Source organism: Syngnathus floridae, chromosome 22, assembly GCF_059516105.1.
Source record: "Syngnathus floridae isolate MCC-2025c chromosome 22, RoL_Sflo_1.0, whole genome shotgun sequence".
NCBI lineage: Eukaryota > Metazoa > Chordata > Actinopteri > Syngnathiformes > Syngnathidae > Syngnathus > Syngnathus floridae.
In genome coordinates this window covers 5,788,907-5,808,983 of record NC_142434.1, presented here as the reverse complement: position 1 = coordinate 5,808,983, position 20,077 = coordinate 5,788,907, and the positions used below count along the sequence as shown (strand labels likewise).

Genomic DNA, 20,077 nt, shown 5'->3' with positions numbered 1-20,077 from the left:
CCCCCCAAAAAAGAGACATTAAAATCCCATTTGCACCAATAGAAAGGTGCCTTTACCCCTCCACCTCCGCCTATTTAAATCCACATGCCATAATGAGCCTGCTTGAATACTAATTGCGTTAATTGGACCCACCCCTGAAGCGTTTAAAATCTCATCAAAGAGCAAAATAATGCAGATTTTAATCACCCCATGCAATTCGTCTCTATATGGAAATAGCATCCCCAAATTCCCCCCCCCCCCCCCCCCCCCCAAAAAAAAAAGTGCATGCAAAGGTGATGGATTCTTTTCTTTGCTTGACTTGTGCACGCAACGTCCTCCTCTTTTCAGTATGAAGGGCAAAAGCGGCCAACTCCGAGGCATCCCTCTTCCTCCTCCTCCTTTACGCTTCTCCCTCCTCCCCCTCGTCTTGCTCTCACTCCCACTCTGCTGCAGCCACCCTCTAAGCGTCACTTGAGCAGGAGCGCCGCACCGAGTCGCATCCCAAACTCTCCGTGCACACGCTCAAACCTTCCTCCTCCTCTTCTTCGTCTCTCTCCTCCTCCTGTGCTTCCTCGCCGGGGCATGGCAGGTGCGGCGGCCGGCTGTGAGTGCACGCTGAGCGGCGTGTTCAGCTCCGGCTGACCGGGGGATGCTCCTGCTTGAGGTCCGCCGCTGCAAGCTTGTGGAAGTGTTTTTTTTTCTTTCTTTTTTTTTGGTATGTGGATTTAAAGTGGACTCGCCTCCCGAATAGGATTTAATAGACGCTCCTCTCAATTTTGCCTCTTTTGGGAGATAGCAAAGAGAAGCTGTTTTTTTTCTTTTTTTTTTTTGGACGTGCTTCTATTGCATCCGCAGTGCGGTTGCGAATGACATCTGCAGAGTGTACAGGTAAGCAGGCAGACCTGTCTCGGGCTTGCGGAGGGAGGGATGCACCTGCTTCACCCACTTTGCTGCATATTTTGGAGGCTCAGGAAGCTTTTCCCCCCCAAACAAACCTTTTTTTTATGAATTATTCTCTGTGTTTGCCAGCACATCTTGCTTTTCATAAAATCATGCAAAGTTTACTCGGAGGCACTCAAGTCGTAATAGTAAATAAGTTTTAGGGTGAAGTATTTTGAGTTCGCATCTCAAAAGATTTCCTCTATTCTAACTCTTATTTATTTTTGTATGTTTTGTCGCAGCTGCATGTTTTTTCTATCTTCATGTCAAACCACATTTTCAGTTCATAGTGCAAGTCTGTGCTTGTGTGTTCAAAGTACGGCCGGAGGGGTTGCCTGCCGCATGTGAGCCCCCGGAGGGATCGATGTAGCGCTAACGTCGCTGGAGCACGTTCGTAACACAAGCCGGATTTGTTTACTATAGATGTACGGAGACGTCCACTTTATTAGGTACATCAGTTTTGATTGGCTGTCAATTTTAGGAATACCTCTGAAGATTGTGCGCTTTTTTTGTCATCACAATTGGCCCATTAGTGTGCGTTACCGCCGTCAAGGTCCCCGGTGAGTGAGGAGGGTAAACAGTGGAGTCCCAGAGGAGGAGTTGGATAATCCTATCTGGTCCCGCGCCGGGCAGTAGCCTTTGTAAGGGAGTCACTTTGACATATGACCCCCCCTCCCTCCCTCCATGTCCGTCAGGCGTGGTGTTTTGGTTACTAGGGAGCGCGGCCTTGTCAATATCGGGTCTCACTGATGCTTAATCTCGCTCAGCAACCTTGCCGGATGACGGGCTGGCGGAGATGGGGAGACTCAGCGGACTCGGTGCGCGCGTGTGAATGAAGTGAGCAACACGCCGGTGAATGATGAGGCTGTGCGACGGACATGAATGCCGCTCTCTGTTTGTTCTGCGGCTCCCATTAGGGACGTTTTTTATGTTTTGACGTCTCGGGCCTTTTACAAACGTGACTTTCTTCTGATTGGCAAAAATAGTCGTTCTGTAAAAGCTTATGGGGCCACCTGTTGCCTTGGCACAGTTTTCATGTGCATTATTTTGATATGGGAGAAAATAGAAACCTCTGAACGAAAATAAAACTAAATTAATATTCTTTTATATGTAGATGTTTTTGGTTAGACTGTTAGTAAGAAATAAGTTTAAGAAATGTGGAAAAGCTTTAGCTCTGTATTGTTAGATTACTGGCATAGTTGCCTAAGTCATATTTTTAAAAAAATTAAAATGAAAAAAATATACAATTATTGACAAGCACGTTGTTATTTTTCATTCACTTGTGTCGTAAAAGACAAAAAATGAAAAAATGGCTTTGGTGTAAGGGTACTATTGAAGGTAGAAAGGCTCCCTCTAGTGGTATGTGAAAAAAATCATTGCCCAAGGACAGGTCAGTTGTATTTAACTTTTTATTTTTTGTTTTAGTACAATACATTTTCATTTAATCGAGTATTTTCTTGTGTGGTGTTTGATGTAAAACATCTGATACCCACTAACTGAGGCAATTGGGGTATTAGGATTATAAGCAAATAATTTAGCCTCTGCTAATGTTAATGTGACTGCAAGTTGATCACTGAGGAATTCCGAACAGTCGTGGGGATCAATGCTTTGTGCACATCTTTCTTCTCATGTGTTAGCGTCTTGCTCAAAGATTCTAGGAAGCAGCTCTTTAGTAGTTTGTGTATTGAGAGGAACATAGACAGGATAAATGATAGCATGGCAGCATTCTGTTTAGGATATGTTACATGAGAGATTTAGCAAGGCTTACACTGGGGTTTGCAGGCTTTTCACAGTGAAACCCGTCTTTTTAAGACCTTTGTGATTTTTTGTTGTTGTTGTTGATGGGATTTGGAAATGTGTGTGAATGCAGTGATTGACTCCCAGCCAGGCCCCAGTACTCCCCCGCCAAGTGCCGGGGAGAAGTTAGTAGCGTTCCTGGAATGAAATGTTTTCATTGCTTGTTGTGTTCTGGCCCAGGCTGGGACTGTTTTGATTGCTCTGCTAATGCAGTTTTCCACATTTTAAACAATGATTTGCACTTTGGGCTACGTGTTTGGTTACATGCGACATCATCATCGACAGAGACTCAGACATATCCATTGGTGGTTAGTGTGTGTTACCATTTTGTTTGTCCAGAGTGTGATTTATTCAGGCTTGAATTGTGACACAACATTCTTTGCATGTCTCCGTGGTAACCTGCTTTGCCAACTCCAAACTTCTCGGAAATTGTCCTTGGCCGGTAAAATAGGAATGATGAGTGGATGCGTTAATGTAGGATGGCAGTAAATGGAAATGCACCAATGATAACTGATGAGTTTGACAAAGTGCAACTTTTGCACATACTGTGATTTATAAAGTGTTGTTTTGTTCATTATCATGGAAGGATTAGGGACACGCAGAAAGGGGTAAAAAAAAGTAAAAAAAAAAAGTTGTAATGAACTCTAAGAGTTCAGAAACTCTACCATCAAATAACAATACAATAATAAAGATATATAAATACATTTATTTTATATTGAATTACATATAGTATGTACAATCATTTAAAAGTTGAAAGTTTAAAACTGTATTTCATTTTACAAGAAATAAAGATAAAAATTATTAAAAATTTACAAGAAAAAGTTAGTTTTAATTTAAAAAAGTTTCAATGTTATAATTTTACCGTGCAATATTTAAAAGTTGTAATTTTACATGAAATAAATAATGAAGCAGTTTTACAAAAGTTTTTATTAAGTTTCAAAAAATTGATTTCGAAAAGTTTGTTTTACAAGAAGAAGACAATAAATTATAATCTTACAGGGAAAAATACAAATTTTGAAGAAAAAGAGAGGAAAAAAACAGAAATGGGAAAAATCGGAATCGTACAATAAAATTGACGTGAGAAAAAAAATTGTTTTGATAGTTAACAGTTTGCACATCCCATTCACCTCATTTTTTTCTTTCCCCTGAAAATATTTTGTCATGTGGTTTCCAGCGCATACAATGTGAGTTGTATTACATCAAGCATCCACGTCGCCCCCCCCCATCCCCTGGCAGAAACATAACTCCCAACTTCTGAATGAGCATTTCAGCCTTTTCCTCCCCTTCCTTTTTGTGTCCATCTGTTTTGCATTGTCACACCACAGTTCATCCAGCGGAGCTTTGCTCGTGTCGTTCCGGGGGCCCCAGCGGCAAATCTGGCAGGCGTGCTTTTTGACTATATGTTTGTAAGAGCCTCGCCGTGTCTCGCCGGGGCAAAAGCAACAGCGGTAGAGCTCAGTGGAAAATCAGGGCGTCAAAACAAGGGCCGTGACCGCGGGTGAAGCGACGAAGGGGCGCGAGGGAGAACAATTTGCATCTTCTACCGTGTAGCTGTGACGGACGACAGGCTGGCAGGCGGGCGGGCTGGCTGGCTCGGAGAAAGCTTGTCTGATGTGTTTATGCCACGGGCTTTTGAGGGCTGCGGTTGCACACGCGGCGAGAACATCTGAAGGGAGACAAACAAGCGGGGAGGCGAGGCAAAAGGCCCAGTAATGGAGTGTAAACCTGCATCGACACTCTTTAAACACCTCCCAGCGCAGGGGAAGCACTTTAGAGGAAATGTATAAATCAAAAATTTTGACTAATAAGTCCATGCAATTAAAACGGGGCCTTTACAAATCCAGCCTGACTGTCAGTTTCCTGCTATGCATTTTATTGGAAACCCAGAGGCTTGTAAACACAAACAGAAAAGTTCATGTTGGAATATAAATTGAAAACAAATGCGTTATATGAAAATAATCGTGTGTATCGTCTGTATTGCGCTGCCCCCGGTGGCCAAAAAGTGTATACATAATTATGGCAAAATGTCCAAAAGTGGTCTTAAATTTGTTCAAATGTAATAGAGACCCATTGTGGGTTCAAATTAATGTCTTAAGAAATCGAAAACAAATGTGTTATATAAAAATAATCGTGTGTATTGTCTGTATTACACTGCCCCCGGTGGCCAAGAGGCGTAATATGGCAAAATTTCCAAAAGTGGTCTCAAATTCGTTCAAATGTAATAGAGACCCATTGTGGGTTCAATTTAATGTCTTAAAATGCTTCCTCATCTCTACTCTGGATTATAGAGGCGGACAGAGACTTTAATCCAGATGCTGCCAGCCATTCAGAGGTGCTTGAATACGATTAATGTTTTTGTCCAATAGTTGGCAGCAGACTCTCGGACTAAACCAAAATTTGGTGTGGCGGTCGAACGAATTAAATGTTTCATTTTAATCACCAGCACAAAGCCTTGTAAATTATCGAGAGTTTTGTAGCTAAGCGCTTAATCCCGGAGGTCAAGTCTTCTCGGGAGCATGGATTGGGAATCCCATAGGTCAGTGGAACATGGGTTCATGGCAAATTGGATGATAATGTGGACTGGAATTGTTATTGGTTAGAAACAGCAAGACATCATCATCTCTACCTAGGTAGCCGCTTAAGTCAAGTTCTGATGACAGTTCACATCTTTGTTCCCTGCAAACTTGTCTCGACTTGGATCTTGGTGATACAATCCCCGCACACAGTTGCCCTCAGGCTTCCTATGAGTGTGTCAGCACGTCTGCAACTCCTCCCGTCGGGCACTTGTGGCGTGTTATCGCAAGCCAACTGCAAAAGCTGTGATTCACGATGCCAATAATCATCTGGCCGCGTTCCGCCGAGGTGTTCCGAGGTTTCTCACCCATGGTCTCGGGGACACGGTCTGCCAACACTGAACTGTGATTACTGTTATTATTTACACAGGGATTCATTTTTGGATGTGACACTCGATTCTATCTTTTAGACCTTTATTACATCCCACCAACACCGAATCATCTCTTTATGAAGGGTCCAAGTTATTTGCGCCGTTTTTCAACTAATATACACTCATAGGACACGATTAGTTTGATAAGATCTGATAAAATAACAACATCAATGATTCAGCCTGTGGGAAGGAGCCGCATTTTAACAACATTGTACAATTGAGGTCATTATTTTTGCTCCGTTTCTGTATCTGATAAGATCATGTTTGAAATATTGTAAGGAGTGAAATTTGGTGATTAAAAGAGAAGAAAACTGAGCTTGTTCGAACATCAGAGTTGGACCATACTTTCTGAGAACTACCCATGATGGTTATTTCTGAATTATTTATCTTGAGTTAGGGAAACTTTAGTTAGGTCACTTTGTGGTTATATTGTGGCTAAATTAAAAACAGATTTTCAGTGTGAGAAGCTGAAAGCAAGAGAGAGTCATGAAGGACTGAGGATGAGTGGCTAGATGAAGGAACACAGGGAAGACGTGTCAGGACTGGAGATGATGCCAGTGTGCAGCTGACGGAGCCGAAATCTGATTCGTCTGCCCGCTAGCTTGTAGCGTCTGGGAATTAAATGCGGGAATGGCCGCTTTAGGCTTTGAATTAGCTCCCGGAACCCCCGAAGAAAACTCATCGGCCTTTTTAAACATTTAAGAGCGATTCTTGGCTGCAGTGGTCTTAATTATGGCAAAGTATCTGTGTCCTGTTGATTGGGTGTAGATGACACTCGGAGGGATGATGGAGAGGGTATCTTAAAATGAAGAAGAGCCTTAGATATAGATTACAGGGAATTATGAAAGAGTAGTTCTTTCTTTTACTTTGAACTGTGATCGTTTATGATCCGCCGTTCCGAGAGGCTGGAGTTAAATTTACTGGACTGAATTGGTTTTAATAAGTGAAGGAGGGGCAAATATTACACAGATGGTGAGAAGGTGGGCAGATGTCGGCGAAAATCCAGAGGGTCTTACTGTTGGATCCTTGCCTACCTTGCTTCTCTTTTTCTTCAGGAATAGAAATTGGAAATATAATCTTGGTCGACTTTGTTGCCGTGTCTCGCTGATATTATTTGGCGCCAGTTGCTTGACCCAGATGATAACCGTCGTGACCTCGCTGAAGGAGAACTAGGTAGATACTTAATCAAGGAACATCGTCCTTCCATTTTTTTAGACATTCCATCTTTATTCCTGCTCGTCTTCATGATATCTGTGTTGGATTAAACCATCCCCGATCTAGAGTGGGTATCCGTTGACAGTAATCCACGCCGCTAATCCGCGTCTTGATGTAAACACTCAAGGACATTGCGGCTCCATCCTCGCCGCCCTTTCCTCGCCTCCTCCTCTGCTGCGACTGTCTTCCTGAGAGGAATGAATGTGCCATCTGTTCCGGGTGTTAGTTTAGCCCCGTGTCAGACCTGATCGCTCAATCTTTATTTATTCCCGCGTGTGGATTGAAGGGTTGCTAGCGAGATTAGTTCAAGGGTGCGGCTTCATTTCATTGCTGATGGTGACTTTTAATCATCAGATGAAAGTTTGTGTTGATGTCCAGGTTGGAGTTTGGCATAGGTGGTTCAGTTTGGACTGGATCAGAACTTCCTACAATTCATGGAGACCAAGTGTTGCCATGGCGTGTAATTTAGATTATCAGATTACTGGCGGTAATGACGAAAAAAATCTATTTTTCTGTAATTACTCTCATTGTCACTCACTCACATTCTCTTAATCTCATTTGCTTGTTCGGTTCATATTTAAGTAGTTTACTCTTCATTGGCACGTCATCAAAAAAAAAATTCTCACTGAAATGCTACAGTCTTTGAATAGAAATAGATTATTTTGTCATCCTCTTGCTTTTGATCGGCATCGCCTCCTAATTGTCATGTCCCGCCCCGACACTCCATTTACGCCATCATCATCATATCTAAAGCTAAAAGGGTCTCCTGACAGATCCATAAAAGATTGTCTAAATGCTTTGAGAAATGGACCAATTTGGAGCAAGTTGATCTTTGATTTTTGCTAATGGTTGTTCATGACTTTTTTGTGTGTGTGAGTGTGTGTGTGGTACAGGCAAAACGGAATCTGGAGATCAGTCAAGAACCGAAAAACAAGCAAACAAACCACATCTAACCTTGGTTGTGCAATTCAGTTCAAACCTTACCTTACCAATGACGGCTATAGACGTCAAATATCCTTTTTAACTGGGCTAGCAGTGAATGAGTTAATTTTTCTTTTCCTCATCTAATTTGTTTAATCTTGTATTCATATTCATTGTTCTTTGTTATGGCCTCTCGGGGAAGGAGACTGAGCAGTGTTGCGTTTGGATTATTATCGGAAGATGAGCCACAGTGTCTCGGAATCGTCAAAATTACATTCTGTGGGGTCTCCTATATTGCAAATACCAGAAAACCTGCTTCTGATTCTCGATTGGAGAAGCTATCACTCCTCATTAGCTTCCATGTAATTTGGGACCAATAAGATGTAGCTTCGTAAGATCAGGCTCCTCAGGTTGATTACGCTTGTTGGATGCCACACTGATAAATGCCAACTTCCCACCAGGGAGACCGAACAAGCACGCGAAACTCGCAAAGGACCGCCGTGTTTACAGGAAGTCTCCCTTGTCTCCGAGTTTCTCGCCGCTCTATGCAGAACATCAGTTTGGAGTGACCCCTATGACATATCGGTATTCTTATTTCTGCAAAGGCTAGCATTTTCCCCCCCCTCTCTAATTATTGTTCCCCTTTGTGCTAGTTTGTAAAAGACAAAGCGAAGGTGCTAGCACAGTTTGCAGAGTCAGCAGGTGATGTACCCTGTTGGGAAGCAGCAGAGAGAAATCGCCAAAGGTTGCAAATTGCTACTCTGAGGGGAAAATCAATTAGGTGCATAGAGGCGAGAAGGTGTCCATGCAGAACCTTCCTCTGAGATGACTCCTTATCTTCTCTGCTTGATCCATACATTGATTTTTTTGGGGTTAAATTTGAGCTGATTCTCACTGTTTTCTCGTTGTCTTCCAGGTGCATAATGTCCTCCATCTTGAAAGAGGCTTGATCCTGATCAACAGAGAGTAGTGGGCCGTCCCTCCATCCCACCCTACGCAGCCATGATGTCCAGGACACGGATCTGCTTTTTTCTATGCTGTTTAATTTCCACGTTGGCACCGCTCACCACGTCAAAAACGGCGGTACGAGCTCCGCAATCTTACGGTTCCCAAGTGATCACGGCGTCTTTAGAGGAGGAAGAGTACGCTTCGTTTCGTGCCGAGAACCCCGAATGGACATTCAACCATTTGGCGGTGGACTATCGCAATGGCAACGTTTACTTGGGAGCGGTTAATCGCATCTATAAACTGTCACCGGGTTTGGAGGTTCAGTTGTCTCACGAAACCGGCCCGGATGAGGATAACCGCAAGTGCTACCCGCCGCGGATTGTGCAGCCTTGCAGTGAACCGCTGACGCTCACCAATAACGTCAACAAGATGCTGCTGATGGACTACCGGGAAAACCGGCTGCTAGCGTGCGGGAGTCTCTACCAGGGTATCTGCAAACTGCTGCGCCTGGACGATCTCTTCAAGCTCGGAGAACCCTTCCACAAAAAGGAACACTACCTCTCTGGGGTCAACGAGAGCGGCTCCGTGTTTGGCGTCATCGTTTCCTACGGGAACGCCTCCCCGGACATGTTGTTTGTCGCCACGGCGGTGGACGGCAAACCGGAGTACTTCCCCACCATCTCTAGTCGCAAGTTGGCCAGAAATTCCGAGGAGGATGGGATGTTCGCTTATGTCTTCCACGATGAGTTTGTGGCCTCGATGATTAAAATACCCTCTGACACTTTCACCGTCATACCAGACTTTGACATTTATTACATTTACGGCTTCGCCAGCGGGAGCTTTGTCTACTTCCTTACGTTGCAGCCTGAAATGGGGGGCAGCCCGACCACCGGGTCCTCCTCGGCAGGCCGAGAACAGGTCTACACCTCCAAGATAGTCCGACTGTGTAAAGCGGACACCGCCTTCAACTCGTATGTTGAGGTGCCTATCGGATGCGTCAGCGGAAATGTGGAGTACCGACTTCTAGAGGCGGCCTATCTGTCCAAAGCTGGCGCCAACTTGGCGCGCTCGCTGGACGTCGCGCCGGACGACGACGTCCTCTTCGCCGTCTTCTCCAAGGGTCAGAAAAGGAGACCCCAGCAGGAATCCCAGGACTCTGCCCTGTGCGTGTTCTCACTTCGCAAAATCAACGAGAGGATCAAGGACAGACTCCAGTCATGCTACAAGGGCGAGGGCACGCTCGACCTGGCTTGGCTCAAGGTCAAAGATATTCCCTGCAGCAGTGCGGTGAGTACTACACTCTTTTTTGGTTTTCACTGTTTATTCGAGGCGAGCTCAGGTAAGTGTCTCTGAAAGACACTGATGTAAATTCTCATCTTATTATGGCTGAGATGAAGTACGTGGGGGGGTGCCTTGATGAGCAGCATTTTCTCCGTCGGGTTCATGCTCTGTCTCATTATGATGTGATGTTCGCTATCCACTCATCCTTTTTTTAAACAATGCAGCCCAATGCTCAGCCAAATTACCATAATTTCATTCCTCTGTAACAACATTACACATTCAGTGATTCAGTTCATCACACGCACATAAAAGGAAAGCAGGGTTAAATTGGGTGCTGAGTGTTTGGACTGCTTTCAAAAGCCCAAACTTATTTCTTCTTCTTGATTGATAAAAGAAGCGAACCCCATAAAGGAGAAAATTACCTTATTGTCATCTAGCATTTGTTTGATTTCTAAGCAGCCAATGAAGATCTCCCGCTCTAAATTATTCCTGACAATTTAACTAAATACCTGCTGTGGAAAAAAATACTCCTCTGTTTTATGAATGAACGCTACACTGTTCAACACAGACATGAAGTAATTTCCTTTAACCTTTACAAGCTACTAAATAAAAGGCTGAAAGAGATTTTACACAGTTGCACAACCACCGGCAATCCCCACAGACTCTACAATCGTAAATAAACGTACCTTGTACGCTCAAGGTCATATTTCAGAATTCGCCCAGTCTATGCACTCGTGACCTTAGCCGTCTACTATCTCAGGATTTGACCCTTTTCTGTGTCGGCCTGTGGAATCACGGCGTAAATCTCGGAATTCGTCTTTGGCTTGGCCGCACGTGCCGGCGGACCGCCGTCGTCCGCCCGCTCGAAGGCAGGGATAAATCACGCCCGCAGCGGAGCTGTCAGCAGGGAGAGGAAGCGTGTGTGTGTGTGAGTGTGTGTATGTGTGTGTGTGAGGGCGCACGCTGGGGTTAGCGCCGGGAAATGACGCCATTTCGCCACTCGCCACGGTATCATCGCTGCCACCGCGTGAATTCGACCCTGCTGAAGAAGTGGAGGCGGTGGACGCAGCGGGAAATAAATCTCACACACGCTCATACGTCACACCAGGAGGCAAAAAGACTCTAAAGAAGAGGCGTTGTGAAATTTTCATTCAGTAGTTCATCAAATAGAAAAGATGGAAAAATTCAACGCCAACTATTTTTAATCGTTTAGTAATCGTTTAGAGAAAATTTAGTAATTGTTTAGTAATCGTTTAGTAATCGTTAAATTTCCCTAAACATGCCCAAATCCAGTAAATTTGGGAAAATAGTTTCGTAATACACAAATAACATTATATAATTTGATTAATCAATGGAATAATCGATAGAATAATCGGTTCAAAAAATATCCAACAGTGACAAACTTACTTCCTGCTTTTCACGGAAAGTCCAGTTCAAAATTGAAGTTTGTTGAAGGCTCCAGATGCTACAGCCCAACTAGAACATCTTTGATCAAAGACTCCTCAATGACAAAGCCACAATAACATCAAACACCCACTCGACATATTTGTACCTGAAACGATCTTGGCAATGCAAATTGTAAACACCGTCGCCCCAAACATTAAGAGCAATCTGCATTTTTTAAAGCAGCCGTGCCAATCAAGTTTTTAAAGCAACGGCGACGACTCCTCGATAAATCCTCCCCCGGCCATCTGACAGCGGCAGGGGGGGTATGTTGTGATTAATCCGCAGTGCCCCGATTAGATGGTGAAAGTTGCCCGCCAGATTGCTGTGCTATTACGTTCGACAGTCTGCTGTATTTACCTTGATTAAATTCCGGAGCAGGAAGTAAAAAAAAAATATGGCATGAACACCGGAGTACATTAATCAGAAGATGAACTCATTATAAAATTAATTGATGGTGTAGTTACAACTTATTAACATATAAGCAGTGATATGATGACCTCAAGGCATCCCTGATATTTCTTTCATCGCTAACTTGTTTGCGACATTTTATCGTTGTAAACTTCAGATTTATCCGTCACATCCTATAGTGCAACAAATTATCTTATCATGTTCATTTTTATGTTTTTATGTTTACGTCTCTTCAAACTCGCTATTGTTTTTTTTTTTTGTCTCCTATTAGACTGCGTGTGAAAACTCCCAGCCTCATTATTTACTAGTCTCTTCACACATATGGGAGCGCTATTTGTCTCCATGAGTCATTTTAAAAAAAAATATTTCTCCCTCTGTTTTTTTTTTTTTTTTATGTAACCATGGCAACCCACTTTATCCTTGTTGCTATCCATGTGGCTGTTTCCAAAAAAAAGAAACAATGGCTTGGTGAACAATGAAGCGTTGAACTTGCCAATGTAGAGTAAAAAAAGAAATCTAACATATTTATGAGTATGTAAACTGTGATTCATTACTAAAAGTCTAAAAGCAAAATCAGTTATGCACTATCAACTATGACATCATATCATGTTTCCATCTAATCATAAGGATAGGCCAATATTAATCTAGCATCAACGATGTCTTGTACAAACTGCCAGATTGTTCTAGAGGATTCCAGTGATTGGATAATGTTCACAGCATGAAGTAATCCCCAATCAGATTAACAATGAAGTCATTCAATTTTTTTTTTTTTTTAAACCAGTGTTGAGGTTTATATCAGATAATGAAAAAGAAGCGCTTTGACGGACTTTGGGACTGTTTTCCGCATGGGAATAAAGCAGTTCATCCTCGCTCGCTTTCCATAATCTACTCAGAGAGAGAGAGGAAGCGCGATATGATGGAGAGGATGAGGATGCTCCCCCCGAACCCAAAAAAAAAAAAAAATGGCCGCCACGCTTGGCCGAGCCACATAATGCACGCTCAACAGTATAAGTCTCCAGGAGGGCCCGCGTCCATAGATCATTGTGAAGTGGCATGTGACCTATAAAACCGGCCGCCTGCACTTTACATGTTCGCTCTGTCAGCAGAAAGTGAAGGAAAAAAAAAACCCAACAAAATCGTGCAGTCTCAATAAATTTACACCCATCCTCGATTCATTTCTCGATCCTCTTCGTTCTCTTTTCGGAATGCTTTGGCCAGCGACTTTCACACCCTGATGAGAAAATGACAAGGTCGCGTGCGAGTCCCAAGAAGGCCGCGACCGTCCGCTCATCCGCTCGGCTAATGATCATTAATTACATGTCATTAACCAACATGCCACGGGCCCTTCTCGCACATTAGTCATGTGCCTCTCAGCTTCTGGATTCACGCCGATTAATTATATAGTTCAACACGGAGCGGCGCGGTCCTTTGTCGGCCCTCGTCTGCCTTCATGTGTTTCTTTTTCACGTTGTGGAATTTGGTTTATAGGAAGTGTTGTCAGGCAAATCTATAGATGGCGCTATAATTTGGGCTGAACTCCATTTTATAGGCGTAGATGAGAGTAAACTTGACGAGTTTATTTTTCTGTGATTCCCAATCTACCATTTTTCTCTCTCTAGCACATCAGGTTTATAATAATAAGAATTATAATCATAATAATAAAAGTACACACCTTTTGAGTAGTCATGATACCGATACCGAGTACCGATACCACTAGTTTCGATACATGAAATTTCCACAGAAAACAACTTGTATACCAATTTCTCTTGAAATTGCATGAAATTAATAGCAATTTTCTAATCTTCAATTTTGTGATTTCTAGTTCAACTCATAAAACAGTTGCCAATACTAGATGCTGTAACGAGTATCGATATCTTGAAATAAGATACTGATACCTGGCATCGGTACTTTCCCATCGCTACTATTTAGTAATATTCATGAATTAAGGTTTTAAGCTTTTATGAGGCAAACTTAAAAAATAAAAATATCTTAAAAGAAAAAAAGTGATGTGCTAGGAAAATAGTAAAGATTTTTATTTTCAATTATTTTTTTAAAAATATAATGAACCAAAAATAAATTCATCTGTAATTTACCATTCTTTGTTAACATGTAAACTGCACTTCAAAAGCGTTGAACTTAGCTAGACACAAAACAAATAAGTACATGTATAAAATATTGTTGGCCTAAACAGGAGAGGCTTAATCCTTGGCTCTCTGTCCGATGAGTCAGTCTCGGCCACATCCACAGGAAGCGAAAGGCTCATTCATTCATTAAGACTATCCAGACTGCCCCCCCGCCCCTTCCACGGCGACCCCACTCCACTTCATCCCACTCCATCCATCCACATATCCGCTATCCGGCTCGCTGGCTGGCCGACCGGCCTGCTAATTAAATCTCCATACATGATACTACTTGCTAAAGGTCAGTATTCATCACAATATCATTATTCTGTGATTAAGCAACATTGTCTGCTGGTTGGCCTCATCTCCACAACATTGACGTGAGCCTTATTTGAAAAATAGGAGAAAATATCACACATTGCCATGCAGCTTTCATTTTCTTGTGCTTCCGCCCCAATTCTCAGCTCTGTTTATTATAAATTAGCACCCTGTTGCTGTTCTTTTACAATTCCCTATCAAAAATCAGCCTATGTATGTATATCCTTTGTTCTCTTGAATTGTAATCACTGGGTGGTCGTCCCACTGGCACGCGAAGAGGAAGTTAAAGCTACTCTACGCGATGACAGCGACGACTCAAACTGAATTTTAGCTCTACTTCAGTCTGTGTTGGTTCAAGAAATGAAAAGGAAACTCTCGGGATGCCTCCGTGAAGCATCAAAAACGAGTCTGGATCACAAGACATCAGAAGCTGATTTATTTAATTAAATGTATATTTGATTTGGAGAATAACAATGTCGTATCAAGGCTTGAAATAACGTGTTTAGCCACAGAAGTAGCCACCTGAAGCTTCTTGCTAGCTAGCTACTTACACTAGTTAGCTAGTGTAGTGTAAGTAGCAACAAGCTTCTGAGTATTTTTTTATGGGGCGTCTGTTTATTATTAGTTTTCTATTTTCACCCCCAAAAAACTGCAATGCAAAACCATTTTTCAAGCAAAAATAAATCCTACCAATTGACTAATAAGACTATTTTTTCTCCAAATTGCAGCCTTTGCGAAAATTGTACTACATTATAATGTCAATTTGAATTTGCTAAATTGTTCAGCCCTAATATGAATGTATCTTATAATTACAATGAACTCAACTAATCCTTTTTGTCAGGATATAGTTTTGTCCATCATCCTGACGGGTCAGCAATTTGGCATCAGTGAATAAAGTAATATATAATTATATACTTTAACAGGCGATACTTTTTTTTCTATCAAGACAAAAAAACTGCCCCTTCAATCACTGACGATGCATGAAAGCACAACCAGCTCGGCTTGCTATTAATGTGGAATCATCACATTAGAGCATGGTACTCATCCAAATTTGTGTGGAATAATTGTGGTGAAAGGGACGAGGCCAGTACAAGAAAATGGACTCTTTGGAGCCCGTAAAAGCCGAGCGGCGACATGAAATGAAATTTCCTCTGTGGTTGAATATGTGTCATTAACTCTGTGAACCGGCAGCCAACGGAACGGGCCCTCGTCGCCGCGCCAGCCCCGATTAGGCCATACATCAGAGAGCGTTGGAGAGCGGATCTCTTTCAGTCACTGCTAATCGCTTTTTCGCGTGGCCCCTTCTCTTTCTCACAGCTCGGCGTATATATCTCTGCTGATCCCCCCCCTTCGCGCTCATTTGGTCCATGAGCTAGCTCGCTTTGTGCGTGATGCTGGCAGGCGCACGCAAACCGAAAGATGGATACGGCCGAGGGTGACCTGATTCTGCCTCAAACTTCTGGCCACTATCCAAATATAGGAACGATGCTCTCGTGTTGTCACGTCTTGCGTTGGGATTGAATTGTCTTGGATTGACTTTAATTCTTGGTTTTAAAATATACTGACCGATCTCGGGTTCAAGTTCAATCCCTGGACCGAGCAGGAGGTTAGGTAGAATTGCCCCCTCTCTCTCTAAAAATCGGGCAATGGAAACTAAAGATTGACGCAACAGGTGATCAAACAAATAGACTGCGCAGGAACAATGTGTGCAGGAACAAGAATGTTATTTGTTGACACGACGCATTCATCTTCAGGGACTCGGAGTGATCTATCAGTGACGGGCAAGAAATGTTTTGTCATTTCAACAACACGATTGTTTTTCAAACGTACACCTCACGGCGCCATTCATATCAGCATCTTATTAGAACAGCATGCCGATATTATTTGCCGTTCAGACCCAAGGTAGCGCCTTGAGTACCAATGTCATGTTCCGGCGGCGGCGTAATGAAAACATGTCTGGTTCCTGACAGACAGAAAGTATATTTCACCAGATTGCAGCAGCCGCGCTCACGAAACGACGAGATGGCAGATGTGATTGGCAAGCGGCTGAGGTAATTCGGCGAATAACATGGCGCTGGATCTACGGGAAGTGATGGAAACACACATTTAGCACATGCATGCACAGATTTATTTTGGATTATCAAAACCACTTTAGCACACTCGGAATCAGGTAATTGCTCTTGACAGGAATGCCTTTTTGTTCTTCCACTGAAGAAGCATTTGATAATGAAGGCAGCGCATACTACAAAGTTTTCTTCGCTACTACCTGATAGCCTTTTAATCCCTCAGAAGAAAAGGCACATCACAAACAGTGAATACGATAATGAGGCAACTTTTACGGAATGACGCTAGTCCCCACGGGATTGTATTTAGGCCCAGGAATATTCATCGATGGCAGACGTGACACTACGAAAGATAATCTTTTGATGGGGTTGGGGGGTTGTGGTCTTAGTTCTACTGGCCCGGATACAGATCAGCTGTTTGGTAATTTTACCGATATTCCTAAAGACTACCAAACCTTTGCTAGCATAATTTACGGTCGGTGACAAATTCCTAATTTGATAAGTGCTCCCGTATATTTGTCGTTGTATACCCTCTTCCTTTGTCCTTGCTCCTTTTACCCTCCGACCCCGTGACACCATCCTCGTCTGAACCCAATGAATCGTCGTCGATCATTCATGCCTCTTAGCCCAAAAGCTAACCATGGCCGAGATAAGCCACGTTCCATTTATCTAATGAAAACCAAGGTCTATAATTCTTCTGTCGTGACGATGGCCTCTCGTGAAAGGTTACAAAGAAGCACTACTCCAGGGTGAAAAATGGAATCTCGGACTAAAGGAGCTACTTAATCCTCTGACCGCTTCCCATTTTGCATTTCAAGTAAATGAACAGTGTTTTTAGTTTGGCATTAATTAATGTTTGTCCAGCGAGTGCCAAGACGTCACATTATACTCGGGATAATGGACTCCATGTGATCACGGGACCATAACTCAAACCTTTCTATCTCGACTGACGCTTTTTGAATGAATGCAAAGGCGGCATCACCTGCCAAGTCTTCCCTCGCATTCAATCACATGGTGACGCCATTCATCACACCATGCCACTCACCTCTTAAAAAAGTGTTTTCAAATTCAACCCCACACACACACAAGTGGAATAATGACCAATTCCCGGCGCTATTATTCTCTTATCAAAGCCCATAAGTCATTCTACCCCACCCAGTGTCACGACCGATATAAATATTGTCTGGCGGCAGGGTGGAATGCTGCATACAAACAAGAAATAGGCCTCAAACCTGTTTTTCTTTCACAAAGATGGCTGCTGAGAGTATTGCGGGGATTTGCTTTAAAGCATCATGACGCTTTGAATCATTTCCCATTTTTATATCTCGCCGCGCTGGTGTTGGTTGGACTGCAGGGAATCGTGCCTGACAGCTTGGCTGAGTTGCTGCCTGACGGCAGTCCTCTTCCATCTTCATCATTTCCTCCTTCTTGTTTCAACAAGTCTTTAAACTGGTGTTTTGGTATTTTGGACCTTTAGAATTCAAAGTGGATAAAATTGTAACGAGTTTTCTCGTTAGATGGAGTTGGTATAATGAGAACAGGAGAAGTCTCCCACTGTCCTGTCTCAAGCTTGAGCCAAACAAGCGACCAGCAGATCTGCAAAGTGGATCCTGTGGCGTTTGATTGGCCCTGAGCATCTGACGGTTCCTGGCGTAGCAGATGGGAAAGTGTGGTCGAGATTACTTGTAGTTTACATTTGAAATATATATTTTCTTAAAACTATGTACGACTCGTGCAGTTACTTGGAACAAGACATTCCAAATAACCTGGGGTGATGTGTCACATGCTGCTTCACCTTGCCATTATTATCTGAACATGTCATAAATATTCATTTTTGTATTTTAGCTCCTGACCATTGACGACGACTTCTGCGGCCTGGACATGAACGCACCCCTCGGGGTGTCGCAGATGGTGCGTGGAAGGCCCCTCTTCTCCGACGCCAATGATAAGATGACCTCCGTCGTAGCCTACGTCTACAAGAACCACTCGCTGGTCTTCGTGGGCACCAAGAGCGGGCGCGTGAAGAAGGTAAGCTGGAGTCACCTTTCCGAAATGCCGCGTAAGGGAGCGTGTATGCTGCGTATGACAGGAAGGATAGTTGTAGTAAGGCGGATTGACTTTCAGGCAAACATGCTGAGTCGGCTCTATTTGCTTCGACGAGTGGTGCGTGCGTGTGCATGCGTGTGATGAATTTGAGTGTGTTGTGAGGAAGCGGAGGTGTGATCAAGAGAACCCCTGAGGGGGGATTTGATTCCTGCAGCCAAACCTATCTGGTGTCTTTCTACATCCTCCTCGTCCATTACGCACACACACATGCTTCCTGTGCATCCTCTGCATCACAAGTCTACTTTTCTCCACTTTGGACTTAAATCCAGGCGCCCCCTTGGGGGGTCGGAAATGGGTTTCCCACATCAGCATGTTACAGAAGTTGCTAGACAGCACACATCAGCATGTTGCAGAACTGATTGGTCTTCTTATCTGTTTCTTCAGGCACATTTCAATTCAAATACAGTTTTTTTTTACTTTGTATTCATAACAATTTGCTGCCTGTGTAACTCTGATTTAGTTGACTGTCTGAAGTAAACTGGTATTTTTTTGTACCATGGAAGATCACCGATCACATGACAGTCGGAGAGCCCGTGGCTAAACACGATTTGTAAAGCGAAACGTGACTAGGATAAGCTACGTACCAACGTGTTACGGCTCATACCTTGATCGTCCACTCTCGGCCTTTCCCCGGGCTAATGGGATGACGCGAGGTGTGATCGGCGGGCGCTAGCTAGCTCTTTTTTTGCTCTTGATGTAAGGCCGTGGCTGTGACTAACTCTGGGCCAGTAACGGGTCTAAAGAAAACCGCCTTACAAGTGAAGGAAGGTTGAGCTGGAGGACAGCTGCTATGTCTTGAAGATGAACCATTCCAGAGACGAAAAGTGAGCCGGAGAAATATGGCCGAGCGCTGCCAACACACACAAACAAATGGTGATTTTGACACTGTTTGTTCTGCTTGATTACCAACCTCCTTCCTGTGTTTGTTTTGCTGCTTTTATTGCACACCGGGGCCCCGAGTGGCTCGGGCCGCGCTCTTTCGCGTAATAACCATCATGCTGCAGAGCAACTATATAATCATATTTTATACCTGCTGCTCATGTATGGTAATGAGCAGCAAATTTAGTGGCTGCGGGTAATAAAAGCGTCGGCGTACAAATACAATATACCTTCAAATCCTTTTCAGAGGCCACTCGTGTTTTTTTTTTTTTTTTTTTCTAAAACACTAATAGTCAATTTCATTTGAAATCTGCTTATTTGGCTGCTGTTCTTTTCAGCTTTTGTCCATATGGCAGACATGTTGGACAGAAGGTGATCAATATCCCGGCATCACAAGCCCCCATTACAAGCCAATACTCCCCTCCCCATACGCGCCCGGGCTCCTCCCCGGTCGTTAAAGTGTATACCATTAGATGACATCACGGGCAATAAAAGACAACAGCACAACAATAAAAGGTCCAAGCATCGCTCCACCTCCTTTATCAGTGATTTTATAAGCCCCCCCTCCTGACTAATGGATGTTGATTTATATACACTGGCCCACCTCAACTTGTTCCATCCATAAGCTTCTCCCCTGTTTTTTTCGGCTTTTAACTGTTATTTATAGTCTTGTGAGCGACACATCCGTCTGAATAAAAATGAGCGTTACGGTA

The 20,077-nt window shown here is 43.4% G+C and overlaps 1 protein-coding gene across 5 annotated transcripts in view; it reads left to right on the top strand.

Moving 5' to 3' along the window:
* The window catches only part of plxna4 (plexin A4), a 113,534-nt gene that overhangs the window by 6,239 nt on the left and 87,218 nt on the right, over positions 1 to 20,077 (top strand). For 3 of the 5 annotated variants that reach the window (XM_088366583.1, XM_088366582.1, XM_088366580.1), the window contains 2 exons: positions 8,712 to 10,030; positions 18,225 to 18,407. In XM_088366583.1, coding sequence (XP_088222709.1) covers positions 8,798 to 10,030; positions 18,225 to 18,407 — 1,416 coding nt within the window. In that variant the 5' untranslated portion in view covers positions 8,712 to 8,797. Of the gene's footprint in view, positions 1 to 429; positions 868 to 1,233; positions 1,368 to 8,711; positions 10,031 to 18,224; positions 18,408 to 20,077 lie in introns of those variants that run through there. The other 2 variants (XM_088366581.1, XM_088366584.1) reach the window with 2 other exon arrangements.